The 23682-nt window shown below is 33.8% G+C and overlaps 1 protein-coding gene and 1 long non-coding RNA gene across 6 annotated transcripts in view; one reads left to right on the top strand and one right to left on the bottom strand.

The window, feature by feature from the left end:
- The window catches only part of PIK3C2G (phosphatidylinositol-4-phosphate 3-kinase catalytic subunit type 2 gamma), a 354883-nt gene that overhangs the window by 16391 nt on the left and 314810 nt on the right, over positions 1-23682 (top strand). For all 5 annotated transcript variants that reach the window (XR_009356772.1, XM_059185937.1, XM_059185939.1 and 2 more), the window contains exons 2-4: positions 11835-12592; positions 17570-17652; positions 21077-21234. Coding sequence is in view for 4 of the 5 variants with exons in the window: in XM_059185937.1 (XP_059041920.1) it covers positions 11835-12592; positions 17570-17652; positions 21077-21234 (999 nt within the window). In the remaining variant the exon portion in view is untranslated. The remainder of the gene's footprint in view (positions 1-11834; positions 12593-17569; positions 17653-21076; positions 21235-23682) is intronic.
- LOC131838990 (uncharacterized) lies at positions 339-12605 on the bottom strand. Its single transcript, XR_009356773.1, has 2 exons — positions 12465-12605; positions 339-531 (listed from the first exon to the last, which is right to left on the bottom strand). It is a non-coding gene; the product is annotated as an uncharacterized LOC131838990 (long non-coding RNA).

The following is a 23682-nucleotide window of genomic DNA, read 5'->3' as shown; positions in this document are numbered from 1 at the left end:
CTAAAAGAAAGCCATACTTATATGCCTAATATAGGCAACATATACAACTGAGACTGTTATGACTCAAGAAAAAGCAAAGTCATTATATGAGAACTTAAGGCAAAAGAAAGGTGGAGGATCTAAAGCTAGAGAATTTAATGTCAGCAAAGGATGGTTTGATAATTTTAGAAAGAAGTTTGTCTTTAAAAAAATGTCAGGATAACAAGAGAAGCAGCTTCTGTTGATTAAGAGGGAGCAGTCCCCAGATGGCATTAAGAAAATCACTGAGAAGAAAAGATATCTGCCTGGACTGGCTTTTTTGTTTGTTTGTTTTGTTTTTAAATCAAATGAGCAAGCAGTCAAGGTTGTTTTATTTTTATTTCATTATTAGCTAAAAAGACTTTCCAATTGGCAAGTGTTTCTTCCAAGAATTGCCCCACTGTGATTTCAAAAGTCCATGTTAACTCCTTTCTGGAAACTTCCTTTTCTCAGTTGTTGTATTCCTGAAGAGCCTGGGCCATGAACTTTTAATGCAGATTAAGGTTCCCTATTCTGGGGAAAAAAATACCACAAAGGACGTTTATTAGTAGGGAAGAAAGCAAGCCCCAGGATTTAAGGCAGGAGGGGCTGGGAGGCCAATACTACTATTTTGTGCAAATGTAGAACTTCCCTTATCTATTAAGCTTCTAACCCGAAGCTTTGAAGAGAAAAGACAAACACTAGTTACCTATCTTTTGCTGGTATGACAAGAAGGGCTGGACAAAACCCTTTTTTTCTGGATTTGTACCATTGATGTTTTGACCCTGAAGTCAGGAAGTACCTAAAGTTCTACTGATATTGGACAATGCTTCTGGCCACCCAGAACCCCATGAACTCAACACGAAGGGCATCAAAGTGGTCTACTTGCTCCCAAACAAAAAGTCTCTATAATCAGAGAATAAAAAGGACCTTTAAGGCTCATTACACATAGTACATATGGAAAGGATTGTCAACACTATGGAAGAAAACATTAATAGATAGAACAGCATGAAAATCTGGAAGGATTACACCATTAAAGATTCCATTGCTGTTATAGAAAAAGCCATGAAAACCATGATTCCCAAAGTAGTAAATCCCTGCTGGAGAAAACTGTGTCCAGATGTTGTGCAAGAGTTCAGAGGATTTATGATAGAACCAATCAAGGAAATCATAGCCTTGTGGATATGGTTAAAAAAAAAAAAAAAAGGTATAGGATGAAGGGTTTTGAGATCTCGATTTTGGAGAAATTCAAAAGCTAAGCAGAGGAATTAAGAGGAGACATCTTGATGGAGATAAGTGCTTCCAAACCAGTGCCGTATGATGTGGAAGAAAATATAGAAGCAAAAAAAAAAAAAAAAAAATTAACATTAGATAATCTAGCTAATGAAGGGTTCCAATTATTCAAGTCTACTTTTGACTTCTTTTATGACATGGACGCTTCTATAATACATCTGCTGGAAGTAAAGCAAATAATAAAGAAGGATTGGTACTGTATAGAAACATTTTTAGAGACATGAAAAAGCAAAAAAAGTCAGAAATTACTGTGTATTTTTGTAAAATTACACCAAGTATCCCTGAATCTCCTGCCTCTGCTTCTACCTCCTCTACCTGTTCCCTCTGCCATGCCTGAGGTGGCAAAACCAACTTTTCTCCTTCCCCTCCTCCCCTTCCTCCTCAGCTTCTCAATATGAAGATGATGAGGATGAAGACCTTTATGATGATCTACTTCCACTTAATGGATAATATGTAATCATCATGCCATACAGTGAACAAACTTATCTGTTGTGTGTGTCTTTGTGGCAAGACACACTATATAGTTATATGGTTATGGCCACATGTAACTATATAGCAAGACTGTATGAGACATTTTTGTGTCATTAAGTATTCATTGTGTAGAACATTGTGTATAAGACTTGTATGAAAGTGGTTAGCCTGTCCTTACATAGGCATAGTGTGAGTGATATTTAACATAAAATAATCATGTGTTAGTTTTCTTACCATTTTATAACTTTGCTTAAAAAAAATCACGTTACCATACAATAAGTCTCTCTCGTAATTGGAGAAAGTGGGTATCAGCCTATCATCACAGGTAAATGGTTTTCTAAAAATATAACAATGGAGGCGCCTGGGTGGCTTAGTCAGTTAAGTGTCTCATTCATTTATTTCGGCTCAGGTCATGATCCCATGGGTCATGGAACATTGGGCTCGGGGCTCAGCATGGAGTCTACTAGAGATTTTCTCCCTGTGCCCCTCCCCCAATTCCCATGCCTGCATGCACTCTCTCTCCCTTGCTCTCTATCAAACAAATGAATGACTTTTTTAAAGAAGTAACAATGAAAAAAATAACAGTGTTTCCTATACTGTATTATGACTATGAATATAATGTTGTAGGCTATAAAAATTTTATAATGACTCATTCATCAGTGTATAAGCTAGGCTACCATGAAGCAATTGTTTGATTACACTAGGCTATCATAAAGCCATCATATTGCTGCATCTTTGTTATCAATTTTTGTACCTGTAATAAATATGAATTTTTTTCACATTATCTTTTATTTTTGGTGTCTAGTCTTAGTAATATATATAACACTTAGAGTGTTTTATATTACATAAGACAATATTGATGCTAAGTTGTGACAGATAATTCATTTTTTAAACAAATGACCTAAACTTTTTGTATCAATAAATACAGTACAGTATGTGAATGTATTTTTCTCTTCCTTATGATTTTCTTGATAACAATATGTGTTAATCGACCACTTACATTACTGACAAGGCTTCCAGTTAACACTAGGCTATTAGTAGATATTTGGGGAGAATCAAAAGTTACATGGGGATTTCTGATTACAGAAGGGGTCAGTGTCCCTAAACACTGCATTGTTCAAGCATCAGCTGTAGATGAGTTCATTTATTTAAGCCAATATCTTCCCAAAATAAGAATAAAAAAGAAATTCAGATTTTTCACTTATAAGAAGCTTAGGCAGTCTAATGAAAAGAGAGGCTTCTACTGGATTAAACGTGTATAAAAAAATGTCAATTGTTCATGTATATAGGTACTTAGTAGAGAATTTTAAAGATTAGTATTTTCCCCAAGCACCTCTTGCCTTTACTTAGGTGAAAATAATGTCAGGACTCAAGATAATAATAATAATAATAATAATAATACACTTACCTCATTATCACCCAATTCCAAATTAGACATAATGTAAATTTTAAATATATATATATAATATATATATTATATATATATATGGTCTTCTCTATGTTCATACAGAAAATTGAGCTGAGAAAGTTCAAATTTATGTCTAGCTAAAATATAAGTGTCTCTGTGCATCTGTATGATATATGTAATTGGTTCGGCAGATGAAGAAAGATGGGAATTTCAGATGATCCTTCCAGCCCAGAGTTTTCTTAGGAACCAGGTTAGCTCCATAGTCTATAGACCTTCCCTCCACCTTACTGACTATACAAATGGTTTAACTTGATTAGACTTTGACATGTCTTATGTTGGCATGATCTTTATCTTCTTTGACACTTATATATATTTAAAACTGGTAAGTTTTCAATGCCTAAAATTTGCTATCTGATATAAAATCATTTTTCTTCAGTCTTGTAATATATTTCTCTCACCCTCTTTTCATGTCTCCCCTGCAGATGTACTAATTCAATAGTATAGTCAGGACTTTTTGAACCAAGAACAGACACCTTCAGACATTTTCTTTGTTGCTTTGTAAAACAAACATTTTTTTCCCCCATTTTGAACACTGGAGCTATTTGGATGATATCTACACCTATGTAGATTTAGAAAATGGAAGCAGCTGGCAAGTGCTCTCCTTTCTTTGATAACTGCCTAAATTCTGTCTGTACTTCCTCCTGGGGCCAGATGAGTAATTAACGAACAATAAAAAACTGATCTCTGAAAAGTTGAACTAAATGGAAGGTTACAAGCAACTGCAGTAAAGTAAGTTGTCATTATTAACAAACATCTTTTAAATATCCCATTTGAATTTAGCTGAACATAACAACAAAGAATAAAGGACTGTTTTTGTTCTGTCTGCTGTACTTTTAGTCTCTGATTTTCTGATCAATTTAGGAAGCAGCTTACAGTTTGCATATTGTATTGATTTTATATTGCTACTGTAACAATTGATTACAAACTTAATGCCTCAAAACAAAATACTTTGTCATACAATTCTGCTGGTCAGAAATACAACAGCGGTCTCATTGTGCTAAAATCAAAGTGTTGGAAAGGCTGTGTTCCTTTCCAGAGGCTTTTAGGGGAAAGTCTGGCTTTTAGGAGAAATTTGTTGTCCGTTCTATCTTCTAAAGGCTGTTTGAATTCCTGGGTTTGGCCCCTTTTCTTCCATGTTCAAAGCCAGCAAAAGCAGGTTGAGTCTCTAAAATCACATCACTCTGACCACCTCTACTGCCACCTCTTGCATTTTTAAAGATCATTGTGATTATGCTGAGCCCACTCAGTTAATCTCCTGATTTTAAGGTCAGCTGATTAGAAAACCTAATCCCTCTGCAACTTTTAATTCCTCTTTGCCACATAACCTAACATATGCACAGGTTTCATATAGTAAGACATGGACATATTTGGGAGGGGAGTATTATTCTGCCTATTACACATTTCTTTCTTTGATTCTGAAGAATCTTAAGTCAGGAATCAACAGCCATGTCTTCTCAATTATGTTGTAATCGCTTTTAATCTGTAGGTACAGTTCTACCTCAAAGTAAAGGCATATGACTTTCAATTATTTTATTCATTACTTCATAATGCAGAGTGTACACACTTGCCAGCTGGTACTAAATAATATTTCTATTTGTTTATAAACTAAGAAATAATTTAGCTTCTAGATTGTGATGGTAAGGATGGGATTTAAAATTATTAGAAATTCCTTAAAATTGCCAAATTTAATATTGAAAAAGCGAATCTGAAAGAAGTTTTGTTTTTATTACATTTTCAATATAGATAAGAATTTTTCATTCTCCTTTATCTCTTGATAATGAGATTTTTCAGGGAAGCCTCTAACCCATTTCAAGTTTTAGTACTCTGAGAAATGCTTGAAAAAGTATAGTTATTAATAAAAACTTAAAAGTTTTCAACTCTTTTCAGTAGAGATTCTTTGAATTGAGTTAGTACTGTGTTGCAGTGCCTAAATTCAGGCATCCTCTAGATATGATATTAGTATGTCATGATCACCAAATGTCTCTCTGTAATCCTTGCTTAAAACAAATCTATAAACACAAAATTGGAGACCTTGGGTAAGTTAATTCACCTTTCTGTGTTTCAGTTTTCTCATTTGTTAAGTGACAATAATGATATCAAATGTTGAGATGAGAAATAAATGTGCTAATACATGTAAGCACGTACATGTATATAGAGTAGTAGCACAGAGCTGGTCTCAAAAATAATAAGTATCACTATTATTATTAACAACAACAAATGTTACAGCCTAAAGGAATCTTTAACTTCAGGATCAGACTAGTGATACTTTTAAAGACCTTTTTTAATGGCTCTACAAAATTAAAAAATAATTTTAAAAAGCCCAATCAGTTCTTTGAAGCCACAAAATATTATGTCACTTCATCTTTTTTATGTATAATGAAAAAAAATCACATTTTTTCACTTTTTGAAATTTTTAATTTATTTTTTTAATAATTTTATTCTTTCTCATCATGATAAGTATACACTTTAATCCCTATTCTCTATTTCTTCCAACTCCCCACTGGAGTCCCTTCAGTAACTTTCAGTTTGTTCTCTAAGGCTAAGAATCTGTTTCTTGGTTTATCTCTCTCTCTCTCTCTCTCTATATATATATATATATATATCCTCCACCCCCAGTTATTTGTTTTCTTTCTTCCACATAAGAGTGAAATCATGTGGTATTTGTCTTTCTCTGACTGACTTATTTTGCTTAGCATTATGTTCCCTAGGTTTATCCATATTGTTACAAATAGTATTCCTATGTACGTGTGTGTGTGTGTGTGTGTGTATGTGTAGATAGATAGATAGATATCACCTTTTCTTTATCTATTCCCCTATTGATTGATACTTGGGCTGCTTCCATATCCTTGGCAATTGTAAATAATGTAATGATGCAATCAACATAGGGGTGCTCTTATCCTTTTGAATTAGTGTTATTTGTATTTTGGGGGTAAATATCCAGTAGTTCATTTACTGGATCATAGGGTGGTTCTATTTTTAACCTTTTGAGGAATCTCCATTCTGTTTTCCACAGTGGTGCACCAGTTTGCATTCCCGCCAACACTGCAAGAGGGTTTTTTTTCTCCATGTCTGCCAATACGTGTTTCTTGTGGTCTTGATTTTAGCCATTCTGACAGGTGCAAGGTGATAACCTCATTGGAGTTTTGAATTGCATTTCCCTTATGATGAGTGATCTTGAGCCTCTTTTCATGTGTCTGTTATCCATTTGTATGTCTTCTTTGGAGAAATATCTCTTTGTGTCTTCTATTTTTTAATGGGATTATTTGTTTTTTGACTGTTGAGTTGTATCAGTTTTTTATATATTTTGGTACTAATCCTTTATCAGATAGGTCATTTGCAAAAATCTTCTCCCATTCAGTAGGTTACCTTTTATTTTTATTGGCTATTCCCTTCATTGTGCAGAAACATTTTATTTTGTTATTGTCCTAATAATTTATTTTTGCTTTTATTTCCCATTGCCTCAGAAGACATATCTAGAAAAATGTTGCTATAGCCGATGTCAAGAGATTACTGTCTGTGATCTCTTCAAGAATTTATACGGTTTTAGGTCTCACATTTAGGTCTTTAATCCACTTAGAGTTTATTTTTGTGTATGATAAAGGAAAGTGGTCCAAGTTTATTATTTTTGCATGTGGCTATCTGGTTTTCCCAACACCGTTTGTTGAAGATACGATATTTTCCCCATTGAATAGTCATTCCTCCTTTGTCAAAGATTAATTGGCCATATAATTGTGGGTTTATTTCTAGGCTTGCTGTTCTATTCCATTGATCTATGTGTCCATTTTTATGTCAGTATTATACTCTTTTAATTACCACTGCTTTGTAATATAACTTAAAATCTGGACTTGTGATACCTCCAGCTTTGTTTTTCTTTTCAAGATTGTTTTGGCTATTCAAGGTCTTTTGTGGTTCCATACAAATTTTAAGATTTTTTTTTCTAGTTCCTTGAAGAATGTTATTGGTATTTTGATAGGAATTAAATTAAATGTGTAGATTGCTTTGCAGACTGTTTTAAAAAATATTTTATTTATTTGAGAGAGCCAAAGACAGTGAGAGAGAGCATGAGTAGGAAGGAGAGGGAGAAGCAAGCTCCCCACTGAGCAGGGAGCCTGACACAGGGCTTGATCCCAGGACCCCAGATCATGACCTGAGCCAAAGGCAGTTGCCTAACTGGCTGAACCACCCAGGTGCCCCATTATAGACCTTTTAACCATATTTGTACTTCCAATCCATGTGCATTTAATGTCTTTCCATTTCTTTGTGTCATCTGGAATTCCTTTCATCAGTGTCTTACAGTTTTCAGGGCACAGATCTTTCACCTCTTTAGTTAACTTTGTTCCTCGATATTTTGTTGGTTTTGTTGCAATTTTAAGTGAGACTATTTTCTTGATTTCACTTTTTGCTGCTTCATTATTAGTGTATAGGAATGCAACAGATTTCTGTACATTAATTTTTGTATCCTGTGATTTTACTGAATCCATTTATCAGTTCCAGCACTTTTTGGTGGAGTCTTTAGGGTTTTCTATGTATAGTATCATGTAATCTGCAAATGGTGAGAGTTTTACCTTTTCCTTACCAATTTGGATGCCTTTTTTCCCCTTTATGTTATAGTCTAATTTCTGTACCTAGAACTTCCAGTGCTATGGCAAATAAAAATGTTTAGAGTGGACATCCTTAACTTGTTCCTGACCTTAGGGGGAAAGCTCTCAGTTTTTCTCTATTGAGTATGCTGTTGGCTGTGGGTTTTTCATAGAAGGCCTTTATCTTGTTGAGGTCTATTCCTTCCAGACCTACTTTGCAGAGGGTTTTTATCATGAATGGATGTTGTACTTTGTCTAATGTTTTTTCTGCATCTACTAAAACAATTATGTGGTTTTTATTCTTTCTCTTATTAATGTGACATATCGCATTGAATGTTTTGTGAATATTGAACCACACTGTATCCTGGGAATAAATCCCATTTGTTCATGGCATATGGTTTTTTAAATGTATTGTTGAACTTGCTTTGGTAATATTTTGTTAAGGATATTTGCATCTATATTTATAAGAAATATTGGTCTGTTTTTGTCTCTTTTTAAAAAAAAGATTTATTTAAGAAAAAGAGAGAACACAAGCAGGGGGAGGGACACAGAGTGAGGAAGAGAAAATCCTCATGCTTACTCCCCATGAGTATGAAACACATCACAGGGCATGATCCCAGGACCTTGAAATCATGACCTGAACTGAAATCAAGAATCGGACACTTAACAGACTGGGCCACCCAGGTGCCTCTGTAGTTCTCTTTTTTGTTGTTGTCTTTATCTGGGTAATACTCGTCTCAAAGAATGAATATGGAAGTTTTCATTCCTCTTGTATTTTTTGGAATAGTTTGAGAGGAACAGGTATTAATTCTTCTTTAAAGGTTTGGTAGAATTTACCGTGAAACCATCTGGTCCAGGACTTTTGTTTTTTGGGAGTTCTTTGTTTATTGATTCAATTTTATTGTTGGTGATTGGTCTGTTAAATTTTCTATTTCTTCCTACTTTAGTTTTGGTAGGTTATATGTTTCTAGGAGTTTATCCATTTCTCCTAAGTTGTCTAGTTTGTTGGCCCAAAGGTTTTCATAACATTCTCTTAAAACTGTATTTCTATAATGTTGGTTGTTCTTTCTTCTCTTTCATTAGTGATTTTGTTTATTTGGGTACTCTCTATTTTTTGCTTTTTGGACAGTCTTGCCAGAGGCTTATCAATTTTGGTGATTTTCCATTTTGCTGGGTTTGGGTTTTTCTTGTCAATTTATTAAAATCATCTTAATGTAGCCAAATTTCCCCTATTTAAGGTAAGACAGAGCAGGCTGGGCTAAGAAAGATAAGATATTGACTCTGGTTGTCAGAATTAAAGTCACACCTACTGACAAATCCTGAGTTTCATGACAGAGTCCAATGAAGAAGTCTCGTTTTTGTTTTAATATTTATTTATTACTATTATTTTTTTATTTTTACTTTTATTATTTTTTATTTTTTATTATCATGTTTAGTATTTATTATTTTAGAGAGAGAGAGTGAGAGCATGATGGGGAGACCCAGAGGGAGAGGGAGAGAGAATCTCAAGCAGACTCCATGCTCATTGTGGGGTCCAACTTAAGGCTTGATCCCACAATCCCAAGATCATGACCTGAGCCAAAACCAAGAATTAGATGTTTAACTGACTGTGCCATCCAGGTACCCTGAGTTTCATTTGTTTTAATGAACCATACATTCATTATTAACATGAAGATTAACAAACGGCAATTCCTGAAAAATAGTGTGGCTAAATAATGTGACCTATGAATTAGAACAGTTTGGAATAACATTTTATAGATTGATTTTTTGGTTAACACTTTATTCTATACACTTCTTAGTTATAGCTCTTGAAAGTCTTTCCCAAATCTACAGTGTAATTCTTGACTGCATTGAACTGAAATTTTTGGCAAAATCTATCACTTCAATTTCTTGAATAAAGCAGTATAATAAATCTAATTCATTTATTTGTTAGGTGATTATGAGTTTTAAATAAATCTTAGTGCCAACAGAATAATAATCAACTGCCATTGCAAAATATTGATTATTATATTTGATAGTGAGCCACTATCATAATTATCCCCCTTTTTTTAGTCTTTAACACACAAACATATATTTGTTAAGGGAATTAATAAGTTCATAAAAATGGCACAAATATTTTTCAATTTCATTTTCTTATAATTCAATTATAATTCTCTAAAAATTTTACAAGATTATTTACTTATTTATTTGACAGAGAGAGATCACAAGTAGGCAGAGAGGCAAGCAGAGAGAAAGAGAGGAGGAAGCAGGCTCCCTGCCGAGCAGAGAGCCCAATGAGGGACTCGATCCCAGAACTCTGAGATCATGACCTGAGCCGAAGGCAGAGGCTTAACCCACTGAGCCACCCAGGTGCCCCTATAATTTTTTAACTTACTAAATCATCAGTTCAACAAATACAAATGTACAGTTACTATGAGTAAAGCAAACTACTAGGTACTGAGCTATAAGTGAGAAAGATTAACATGGTCTAATGATATAATGGAAAAGAGAAATCTTACATAGATAGCATCTATAGATGTTATCCTGAGGCAGTAGGAAAACCACTGAAAAGCTATATCCAGAAGAGATACTTGCTTAGTCTCTAAATACATCACTATAATATAAGAAAACAAATGGATTACAGAACACAAGAATGGATGCAGAAGATAAACAAGCAGTTTCAGAGACAACACCACATTCCACATAAGGAATATACCCTTGAGACTAGCATTGTGACAGCAGTAGACAGAAAATTTTCTATAGGAACTAGTAGTTTTATTTGATATAGAATAAAGATGAGGTAAGATTCAAAGATGAAACTTGGCTTCTGGTCTGAGCATTTGAGTGGATGTCATTTTCTGTCACAGAAAAATGGAATAGGAGCAGGTTCTTGGGTGAACTATGATACAAGTTTTGGACTTTCAAAGTGGAGACACTGAAAAGATAATAAGAAGAACAGTCTAGGTTGGAGTCATTTACATATAATTCAAGCCACCGGAAGTAAGAAATAACTTACAGGGAGAGAACAGTTGAGAAGAAAAGAAGCTCTGACATGGGTCAGGTGGAAAAAGTGATAGGCAAAGGAGTTTTTAATACAGAATAAACAAAGAAGGACTTAAAGAGTACAGTATCACAGAGAGTCAAAGTAAGAAAGCAAAATACTTAAAATGAGAAGTATGATGAATGGAATCAAGTACTGTAGAGAGATAAAGGAAAATAGAAACTGATGAATATTGGGCCACCTGGGTGGTTCAATAGGTTAAGTGTCTGGTTTTTGCTCAGGTCATGATCCCAGGGTCCTGTGATGGAGCCCCAGAAAGGGTTCCCTGCTGAGTGAGGAGCTTGCTTCTCTCTCCCCTCCTGCCTGCATCTTCATTCTCTCTCTCTGTCAAATAAATAAATAAAATCTTTAAATTAAAAAAAAAAAAGAAAGAAAGAAAGAAACTGATGGGTGTCAACTGAATTTACTGACATGAAGCTCATTGGTGAACCTATTGAAAGTCATTTTGGAGAAGTAGAGAAAGAAGTTTACAATTATTTAAAGAGTTTTGGAAAAAGGATGAAAGGTTCTAGCCAACCTACAAGATAATTGGTTATGGAAAGGAGAAAAAAATAAGACTATGTCTAGGAATGAGTAACTGCTGATAAAGAAAAGACTTTAGCTAATAGAAGACTTTAACCTGCTAGCATACTTACAGGTGATTGAATACAGAGGGAGATGATAAGTGGAGGAAAGCAGATCTTCAGTAGGAAAAGGAGCTTCAAAGGGGAATATTGACTTTTGAATGATTCATGAAATTCCTGTCATAATTCAGGTAGACTTATTTTTCTCTTATAGGAGTTTCACATATATAAAGTCAATATTCGCCCAAGAGACTTTAATGTTGTGAGCCCTGATGGAGTTTCAGATTATCCATGAATCTTTTCATTTGCTAAGGAGAAGCTTCAAAACTATTGTTTATATGTATTCATTGTATTTATTTTTTGCAAGTTCTTTTATTTCTAATTAATTGAAGAATCTTTGTTTCTTTTTGTGCTTTCTCTAGGAAAATTCCTCTCCTCTTTTATAATATCATCAGGTAGACATCTGAGCAGAATCAACACTCTCAATTACATAAAAAAAACAATGGCATATTATTGGAAAACAGATCTAAATACCAGTGAATCACATCAAGAGCAGCATGAGCACCAAGAATTTCACTCCGTAAATCAGTTCCTTTTCCCTAGCCAAGTCAGTCTGGGGTTTGATCAGCTAGTAAGTGAGATCAGTAATAAAATTCCACTCTGTCAGACTGAAATGGAAGAAAACACTGTTTTTGTACCGAGTGCACCAAGCGGGAACTCAAGAAAGTATTCATTAGATGAAACACACCAAATACCTTCGAATGAATTCACTTCTAAAAGCTCAGAACACTCTTGTCACCAGGTTAGGAAAATACCGGTAATTGGTTTTAGGAGCTCTGTGCTACCAAAACCTGAAAACATGAACAAAGGAACCTCTTCGGGAAACCCCATAGGAAAATATCATGGCGCTGATGATTACAGGTTCAATATTTTAGCTTCATCATCTACTAGTCTGGATAAAATTAATTCACAGAGAGAATCAGAAAATGAAAATCACAACTACCACATAGGATTTGAAAGCAGCATCCCTTCTATGTATCCATCCTTCTCACCTGACTTCATGCCAAAAGAAGATAATAAAAGATGTAGAAATATGGACATTGTAGAACGTTCTCTGATGCCTTTTGAAGGGTCTTCTTTACCCAGGACCTGGGAAAATACATGGCCAAAGAATAGAAAGGTATGTATCATTTATGTTGACCTAAAAAAAAAAAAAAAAAAAAAAAAGAATCTGAAAGAATCATTCAGTAATGCATTGGATTAATTTGGTGATGAGGGTCACTCATCTTGAACAGGAAAATGTATTAATATTATTTGTGTAAAAAATAATTTATTATTCACAAATTCTGCATTCCTAAAGTAAGGATTTTTTTCTGAAGAAAGAAAAATATAAATTTTATATCATTTTTAAAGTTCCAGTTTGGTCACAACTAAATAAAATGTTATAGCCCTTACATTTTATTGGATAAAAATATAATTGGAGGTATTGATGAAAGTACTTTTGATTCTTATTGTGTTATTATGCACACACAGAAACATACATACATCTCATTAGATTTATATTTTGAGTCATATTGTCATAAATTAAAACTTTATGTCAGTATGGTAGGAAAAATGTCCTTTTGCCCAGAGTCTCCTAAATTACACTGTTGGCAGGCATCTTCTACTGGGATTATTCCAAGAGTAGGAAATTATGCAATCATTGTGCAATTCATCCTTATGGTTTCATCAGTAGTTCTCCAATCATTTAAGTCACCATAGAGTTTTTTGTATAATATTTGAGTATTTCTCTGCTTACACTGAGTCTAGACACAAGTGAAACTGGAAGTAAACAGTGGGGGAAAAAAAAAGAAAAGAAAAGAAAAAGAAACATTATTGCAGCTACAATTTCCAGGGTGAAGCAAAAGGATTCCTCATTTATTCAATAACTATCATATTCTTAAAATGAACATGATATACTAAGCATAATGAATGCAAAGAAAAGACATGATACTTGATTCCAAAAATAGCATATTGCTCAAATTAACTTGTCAACAAATAATGTCAACAGAGTAAAATAACAGATAGAATGAGTCCATAGGAGAAGAAATACCTAATTCTGTCTGAAGCATATGCAAAGGAGGTAGCAACTCAACTCATCTGAATTAAAAGTGATTTTAGAGACACCTATTTCTAATCAGGGCAGAATAACAAGCACTAAACTCCTGATTTCAGGCACTGAACGCAAGGCAGTACAGGACCTCACCCTAGAAGGGAAACACCAATGTGTTGCATGATCATCCTCATTTCTGCTTTGGGGCAGGATAGTAGAGCCCCATTTGAGCAGCAGTATCACTACTCTTGAGAAGGCAGAGCCTGTGTTCCAGAGCAGAATACATTGCAATGGGTGGGAATCAGAAATTTGCATGGCAGTTGCTGTAGATTTTTGGCCAAGGGATTGTGTTCACTACACACAAGTGTAAGTTACACTGTGCAGAAGTTCTAACATAGCAACCTAGTACTTTAGGCATTCAATTGAGATTACCCAAAGCTATCCCTTAAAAGTATAAAACAACTTTAGAGTGAAGGCTGCACCTACCAAAATAGAAGTACCCTAGCAAAAAATAAAATAAAGGCTGAAGAGATCAAAGGATCTAACTGTCTACCAGAGAAAAATTATATATTTTCAGAACAGGACAACACAATTTACAATGTGTCATCTATGTTGGACATGTAATAATAATAAGTGCACAGATATGTAATGAAGCAATAAATTTTCTCTCCAAATCAAGAAAATAACCCAGTGATTTTACAAAGAGATTCTGACACAGTCCAGATGTTGAAATTAACAGAATGAGACTTTAAGGTGGTTATAAAAGAATGTTGAACCAGATGAAGTAAAAGGTGGACATAATGAGTAGACCAATGAAGAATCTCAAAAGAAAGTTAGAAACTACAAAAAATAAAACAAAATAAAGACTATGAAAGGGCGCCTGGGTGGCTCAGTGGGTTAAGCCGCTGCCTTCGGCTCAGGTCATGATCTCAGGGTCCTGGGATCGAGTCCCACATCGGGCTCTCTGCTCAGCGGAGAGCCTGTTTCCTCCTCTCTCTCTCTCTGCCTGCCTCTCTGCCTGCTTGTGATCTCTCTCTGTCAAATAAATAAATAAAATCTTTAAAAAAAAAAAAAAAAAAAGACTATGAAAATCTAGTACTGAAAATATAATACCTGAAATGAAAAATCACCCAGTGATTACAGATCTAAAAAGTTCAACAATTCCCAAACAGAATAAATACAAAGACAGTCAGATGTAAGACAAATCATATTCAAACATCTGTGAACAAAATGTAAAGAGAAAATCATAAAAGAGAGCAGCAAGGGAAAACAGATTTCACACAGTGGAACAACAATCTGAATTAAAGCAAGTTTCTATCAGAAACGATAGAAATCAGACAACAATGGAGTGACATTTTAAAAGATATATATCTATACCTATATTTTATATGTGTGTGTGTGTGCATCTACATACAGATACATACAGATACACACACACATATCTATATACTTTTGTATCCATTGAGTATACATTTCAAAACTTGAAATAGATACTAAACAAATGTTGAGAGAAATTAGCTAACATGCACACAGAAATACTAAAGTGTTTTGGATGCAAGCAAAATGATACCAGATGGAATCTAGAAATGAACAAAGTGGGATGCCTGGATGGCTCAGTCAGTTAAGTGTCTGCCTTTGGCTCAGGTCATGGTCCCAGAGTCTTGGGATCAAGTCCTGCATTGGGCTCCTTGCTCAGTGGGGAGCCTGCTTCTCCCTCAGCCCTGTCTGCCTGCCATTCCCCCTGCTTGTGTACTCTCTCTCTAACAAATAAAATCTTAAAAAAAAGAAAAAAGAAATGAACAAAGAGCATTACAAATGGTAAATATATGAGTAACTATGAAAACAAACTTTTAAATTAATTTTGATAGTCGTTTAAACCAAAACAATAGCATTTTATTGAGTTATTTTACATATGTGTCAATAGATGAAAAATATATGACAAGAACAGCATAAAGGATGGAAGAAGTAAATGTTATTTGCTCTTGTGAATTCTTACATTATAAATGCAGTGGTACAGTATTAACTCTAAGTACACTGTGATATGTTAAGGATGCCTATTGTCATTTCTAAGCTAAGACAGCCACTGGAAAAATAAAACTGAGAAGGAAAACCAAAAATCCAACAAAGGAATACATGAAATGAGAAAAAAAAAAAAAACAAACGAAAAACAGGGAAGGAAAAATAGAAAGATAAAATAGAATAGAAACAAATAGAAACAATAATGAGTACGGCAGTCTCAAATCCAACAATATTCATAAGTATACTAAATATAAATAGAATAAACATTTCAAATAAAAAGGGGAAATTGACAAACTAGATTAAAAAAAGAAAGATTTAACTACTATCTATAAGAGACAAACTCAAGAAAGGCAAAAATAAGTTGAAAGTAAAAGAAATAAAAAGATATGATATTCAATCAGCAAACAAGATGATTATTAACAGCAGAAGAAGTACAGTTCAAAGCAGAGTATTATTAGTATTAGTATTATTATCATTTCATAATGACGACATGGTCAATCAGGAAGACAATATAAATTTAAACATGTTATGGACCTAATAAAAGCTTCAATGCACACAAAGCAAAAATTACTTCTTTTAAAGTTAATCATACACCTACTTCTGACTGAGCCATTTATGGATTTGTTATGCCCAAGTTTTCACATCTGAGAGACCACCAAGGAGCCAAGCACCGATGCAATCACATGAGAGTTTATTTGACAAGCTTAAGCTTGGGCCCAAGTATAACCGGCAGAGTGGAGTAGGGACTTGGACCCCAATCTTAGTTAAGGCAGAGGTATTTATGGGTTCCTGTTAAAAAGCAGGGTGAAGATTCCTGGAACCAAAGCAGGGTGGGGGCATCTGGAACTAAAACAGGGTGGGGCTTACTAAAGCAAAGTAGGGGAAAGTTCAGCCCTTGGGCACAGGGGTCTGAGATGGCTGCCAGAGCTAAGATGGTTGTACTTATGCTAAAGCTAAACCTGAGATGGGATGGCCTTAATTTTCTTGGCCTCCACAGATTTATTCATAAATAAAACACAGGTCCATACAAATATTCGTATATGAAAATTAATAGTTTTCTTTATAAAAACTACAAACTACCCAAATACCCATCCACAGGAAGATGGATAAACAAATTATGAAATCGTCATCAATAGAATAGTACTCACGGCAATAAAAAATGAATTATTGATGTGCGGTAACACAGATGAATTTAAAAACATCTATCATTTAAGTGAAAGAAACCAGAAAGAAAGGGCACATATACTTCATCTGTGATGTTAGCCATCTGAATAACCGTAGTTACCAAATGGATGTACAGTTTGACAGAAGGACATTTGAGGGCACTTTCTAATGTGATGGAAATACTCTATATTTTTATTGTGATATTGATAGTACGGTTATATACATTCCTCAAACTTAAATTACATATTTAAGATTTATACATTTTCTATATATATTACTTCACTTAAAAAATCCAAAAAAATAAAAATAAAAAAACAGAATGAATTGAAGGGATGCAATGAGATGCCCCAAACTGTGCCTCTTTGGCATAAAGATTATTTCAAGTTAAAAGTAATAAATCCCCAGCAGATACTGGAAAAACTCCCCACTTCCTCGGTAACTGCTTGAATTTAGGTAGAAAAGGAGACCCTGTACAGGAAGGGAGCTAATAACAGAGACTCTCCTTTACCTAAGGAATTTACCCACATAATAGGGCAACCTTTCTTTTCAAACATCTTTCCCCTTCTTGCTAATGGCTTTCCTCCCCTTTGTGTCCTCGGGCCCTTCCCCCTCTCCCTAGCTCTAATAAGCCTCCAGTTGCCTCATTGTTTTTGTAATCTCTGTCTGTGTGGAGTCCCCATACACAGGCCTGTGAAATTTGATTTTGTCCTGTTAGTCTGTCTCCTGTCAATCTGATTCTAAGTCCAGCTAGGAGGACCGTAGGGAAGACGAAGGCCTTCCTTCCTTGACAGAATCTTTAAAACAAAACAAAATTAAAATTGTAGATTGTATTAATGTTTTCTCCACACCAAACTATATTAATTTAACAGTTTTTGTTTTAAGCTGACAGGTTATTCTCTTCAGCTAGTTGAAGTACCTCAAGGCAGTAATAAGACTCTGGCCTCCTTCTGTGACAAAGTAAAAAAGTGAGTGTTGCTATTTCATTAAACTTTGAAATTTGTCTATTTTAATAAATTTGTCTATTTTAATAAATTTGTCTATTTTAATTTAACATCACCAAACTGATTAATTTTGAATCTAAAATGTTAAAGGTTTTTTTTTTTAGAATTTTTAACATAATGAAAAATATAAATTTTTGACAAATTAGTTCATTAACTTCTGGTATTGTTTTTGTTGTTTTTAGTCAAATAATTTTATTCTCTTAAAAATTCAATTAAAGATAAATGTTTCATAATTTCAGACTTGCCCTTGCTATTTGTTGATTATTTAGTTTGCAGTGAATTATTTTCTCATTTAATGACACAACTGATTGACTTCTCTGGTTATGTCACAAAATAGCATAGATTTATGCTTCTTACCTGGGATATACTATTTTAAATGGTGAGAGTGCCCTCCTCTTAATAATTTAATCTCACCTTGAATGAACTGCCAAAATAAATGAGCAAGTGCATGGGTGTTTGTCCATTGAAAAACAATCTGTTCACTAGGGGATATTATAAAAACATCACTGATCCTCTTTTTGCTCATTTAAAATGAACTTATAATTATAGATGCCTTTTTTAAGACTAACTTCTCATTTTCAGTTAAAATTTATATAGTGCCATCTCTTCTATTGCTAAGGTTCCCAAATTTTTTGAAAAATTAATGCATTTACATTTTGTTCTCTTGATTTCTAACTATTTACAGTTGTTTAAAAAACAATAAATATACATATAAATGAACTATAACTTATTTATCAGCTATAGCAGCTTACTACTAAATCATTTGGGATTAATCATTAATTTAAAAGGCTATTTGAAAGACCAATAAATAGCCCGTGTATGAGAGATATTTAAATGTAGAACAGAAAAGCAAGGTCTCTGCCTTAAAAAACTTGTAACCCTATTGGAAGAATTGAAAGGCACACAGATAAAAAACAAAAAATGAAAAACAAAACCAAGGAACTCAAATCCATGAAAATATTTAATTTTTAATTAATGTCTCACTCTTGTTCACAGATAAAAACTAAAATGACTCTTTGGACTCCTATATTAGGATCTTTAAAGTTATCAATATTGATTCTTTAAAGAATAAACTATTCACTGTCCCAAACTGACAAGCATTGCCAGGAATTTGACACTTTAAATATGTGATGTGATCATTTCTACCCTCTAAGCATGAGGAATAGCTCTCTTAATATCACAAGATATCATACAGTATAAATCCATTGACAAAACACTTGTGATTTTTCCCATTAATTTTTTAACACAATGTAATATTCTTAGACGAATCTTCTTGTGGATGCAGTAGTGATAGAAAATGCTTTATGTAATGGTTTGTCAGTAGCTCATAGTACATTTCCTGAATTCTTAAATGTAATTTTTCTCAATGGCTCCTTTCAAAGTAGCTATGAAAATTAAAACAGACAACCAAACAATAATAAACTTTATAGAGTAGTGAAAGGAAAATATAGGTTAATATTCACACACACTTATCTTGGTTTTCAATAGTCTTCTTTGATGTATACTCACATATAAAATAATTAAATTTATAGATACAATAAATATTTTGTAAAAAAACACACTATTCATTCAACAGCAACTATTTTTGGAGGATCTGTGTACTAGGTAATGTCTAAGGCTCTTTATTCAAAAGATCAAACTGAGTTTGAAAGCCAAATTTCCTAAAAGGGTCACAACAGAATGGATTTATGTATCTGGTTTCATCTGTTTTTTGTGTTGTTGTTGTTGTTTAATATTTAAATAACCATACCTAAAAGTGTTATTGATATTCCTGTTATACACCCTTTAAAGAAGCCGTATAATTTGTTGGATTTGGTTTCTTGCTGTGATACATTTTTAAGCCACATCTTTCAAGGAATGTGTCATATTTTTGCAAAAATAACCACCACCAACAACAATAAAATGGCATAGCATATTAAAAGTTTTGAACACAGTAGACACTCAACAAAGTTTTAGGAGAGAATAGGTCATTAATGTGCATTTTAGATTTAATTTCCCAAAACAGTAGAATTCTTAAATCACATATGCATAGAGTAGGATCCTATCACATGGTGAATGCTTACTCATAAAGCCCCTCAAACAGAACTGGAGTCTAGACTTTCACCTTAGGTGTAACAAAGAAGAGTGGCCCATATCTTTATCCTAAACAATGGGTTCTCAACCTGGAGCTTCAGAGTAGCAGCAGTAACGGCTGATGTAAAGATTCCTCCATAAATCTACCGAATCGGCAAAGATGGGACTCAGAAAATAAGGATCCTGATGCATGCCATGAATGTTTTCATTTGTCAGGCCCCTCAAGGAGGGCATGTTTCTGTGTAATTGAAAGGCAGAGATTAAGCTATTTTAGTGAGCATGACACTACTTTAATGCTGCACAAATAGAATGAATGCCAAGGATGTAATTCATATTGATACATCACATAGAATGCATAGTATACCTTCTATACACAGAATGTATAACTTTCTCTGTGGGAACAGCACTACAAAATTTAGATGTCTGCATAATTAATAACAATAACAACCCCCTATGATTTCATATTCATCATCAAAGGTATTTTAAACATCTAAATTGCAAATAAGTTTATGTTATATTCTATGTGTGGGCAATAACATGGATCAACAAGGATTCAGCTTTAATACTATATAATGATAATTATACATCCTATGGGTGGGTATATGCTTCTACCAAAATCTTTTGCATGCTTTTTCACTTTTAATCCTTGCAATAAACCTTTGAAGTAGATATAGATATCCTCATTTGTACAAATAAAGAAACTGGTCAAATAACTTCCCTCCTACCGTTAAAACTACTAAATGGAAGAGTCAGGATTCAAGCTCAAGGCTTCTGGCTCCAAGGATAAACTATTTTGCAATTCTCTGACTCATCTGAGCAGTAAAGAATTGTTCAGTGTGTACAAATGACTTCTGGGTTAAATTGCTTATGTAAAATCCAGAGATTTGTGTAAAATCCAAAAATTTACAGCCAAGAATGGTATTTACCCATTGGGCACAAGATAATTATTTTTAAAAATCCTTAAATCAAAATGAGTGACTTCTAGCTTGAGAAGTTATCAAAAACCTAGGGGAGGCATTCAGGCTTCTGAAGTAATGTCAATGAAGGAAGTAATCATTGTTCAGAGTGAATTTTCATGCCTAATGAATGACAATGTATTCTTAATTGCTTCAAATGAGATGCTCCTGGGGAAATCTAAAGAATGGTCCTTTACAGTTGTTTTGGTATAATTGCAATCTTTACCAATCTGGCCTTGCTAACAGCACTACAGCACAAATCATCTGCTAATTTTCATATTTTAAATCTTCTATAGCAATACTGTGCATAAAGTTTCTTATAATCATCTCCTAAGTATTATTTTCCATATATTTTTCAGAATAAGAGAAACATATCATGCAGCTGACATTAATTCCAACTCAGGGAAGATCTGGAGCACGACTACAGCATTTCCCTATCAGCTTTTTTCTAATACTAAGTTTAATATAAGTATTTGTATTGATAACTCAACGCAAGTACTTCATTTTATGCCATATGGTAAGCAACCTTGCAAATAAGTATAAAAATGCCCATAAAGCTGGTATAGGCTGCATAGCCTTGAGTCCACAGACTGAAAGCATTAAAAGAAGCATAATTAAATGCTAATATTTTGCCCTGAAGTAGAGTTAAGAGGAAAACAGCTGGAAACCTTTTGTTAACATTTGTTTAGCTATTGTTTTTAAGACTCTCTGCACATAGCTCACACCCCAGGACACTTTACCTTCCTGCTATAAAATAGTTGATGGCAAGTAGAACAAATTTTTAACATATTAAAAACAAAACCTAAATTTCAAAAAGATTATAGATAAAGCATATGAATGAATATGAATGATATATATATGAAAATGGAAATATTGCCCATTAGAAACAACTACGTCATTCAAATGTGAATAAATTATGACATAAAACAGACATAAAAACATAGTGTTTATTCCCATAGCCTTCTGCATGATGAGCAGATAGATCCTTTGAATCAGTCTCTGGGGATTGATCCTGGAATCTGGAAAATGCATGTTATCAAACTGATCAGATGCTTCTTATTTTTACTACAGTTTTAGAATCTCTTTAAAGTTGTTTATTATTTTATTTCACTGTTATTGTCAACTATTTTGTAAAACAATAATAGTTCTTCAAACATTAGTTGCTACTAAATGAGTTTCTGCCTATGAATTGTTTTTTCTTGACAAATAATGATCCAACAAATATTTCCTTTCATCGATTGTTATTAATATAATTACTATTTTGCTTTTTTTCTTTCTTACTCTAGTCATGATTCTGAGTTAGTACAGATGGCTACAACCATAACAAAGTTATGCTGGAATATTTAGTTAGGACCATCTGGTTTGAAACTAACAAAAACCAACTCCTGCTGCCTTAAGAAGAAAAAACATTCTTAAGGAATATAGAAATTTCTTACAGAATTTAAGAGTAAGAATTCAGCAGATTCAGGAAAGTACTAAAGGCACAGATGAATAAGCAGTTCAAAATTCCTATATGTATCTCACCTCATCTCTTCAATATTACTGCTTCTCAGATTTCCCTTGTTTTCTGCTGACTCATTTCCCTTGCTTTTCCAGAACACATGGAAAGCCTAGCTCTCAAGCTTAAATGCTATTTGGCCAGCTACCTAAAGAAAATTCTATCTCTCTATTAGATCTAATTCCAAATTTCTAAAAGCCGGATTCTGATTGCCCAGACAGAATCAGTGGGGTTAAACCCTGAGCTAATCACAGTCTGTGTCATCTTGGCCTCAGTTGCTGGAGAAGAGCGAATAACTGTGAACTAGGGAGACCACTTCTCTTCTTCCAGTTTACAATATTTAATTTCCAGCATCTCTCTCGCGCGTGCGTGCGCGCTCTCTCTCTCTCTCTCTCTCTCTCTGGATATTCTTTTGTTGAATGCGGCAAATTGGAGGTCATATTTTTACAAGAAGTTTCAGGAAAGTGATTAGGTCATTGTGTCAGTGTTAGAGATGTGTAGTCTTAAAGAGGATGTCTGTACTGTCAGTGATGTTAAAAATGTTTGTAAGAAGGAGAAAGGGGAGGTGGAGTAAGGGGTGAAGTATAGAGGAAGAAGGACAAAGCAGAGGAGAAAGGACATATTCATGAAAACTCAAAGCAGCATATGCCACTGTTGGGAGGAAAACCTTTCCTCTATCCACTTGTATTTGAAAGGGAGTGGACGTGGTGGCTGTGACTTAGCTGACAATAGACAGATTAGTAGGAGAAAATGCAAAGTTATCTACACATGCATGCAGGGATTACTTGCTGAATACCCAGAGGGAAAGGTTTATATACCAATTTAATGTCAAAGTGTGTATGTTTGTGTACAGCGTGTGTCATTTGGAGCTTCAGTAGGAAAACAGGAACTATATATATATAGTTATATAATATAACTATATATACCATGTTAAATTATTATTATAGTTATATTATATAACTATATAACTATAGTTATAGTTATTATAGTTATAGTTATATATGTTATATATATAACTATATAGAAATATATATATATATATATATATATATATATATATATATTTGCTAGTGGATAGGCAGTCTGTCTCCTTCCTGGAATTTGCAGGAAGTTCCCTCAGAAGAAAGTTAATGGAAGCTGTATTTTAGAGAGTCTCTGCTTTAGTCAGACAAAGTTCAGATAAGATTTCAAATGTTTTCACTTTGAAATACTCTTTATGCCAAAACTGTCTTCCTTTCACACTTATTGTTTTACTAGTAAATACAGATGTGCTATAAAGAACAAAATAGTGTATCTTAAGAGTATATCAAGAATGACTTCAATAAAAGGTAGAAGCTGTTCCTAGAAACTTAGGGAATAATGAAAGCTAAATAAATAAAGAGGGGGAGATTTATATAAGGCATTTTCATCCAAAGAGAATACTTTATATAAGGCATTTTCATCCAAAGAGAATACTGTTTCCTGAAG

The sequence above is a fragment of the Mustela lutreola genome, chromosome 8 (genome assembly GCF_030435805.1).
Source record: "Mustela lutreola isolate mMusLut2 chromosome 8, mMusLut2.pri, whole genome shotgun sequence".
NCBI lineage: Eukaryota > Metazoa > Chordata > Mammalia > Carnivora > Mustelidae > Mustela > Mustela lutreola.
This window is presented reverse-complemented; position numbering and strand designations above follow the sequence as displayed.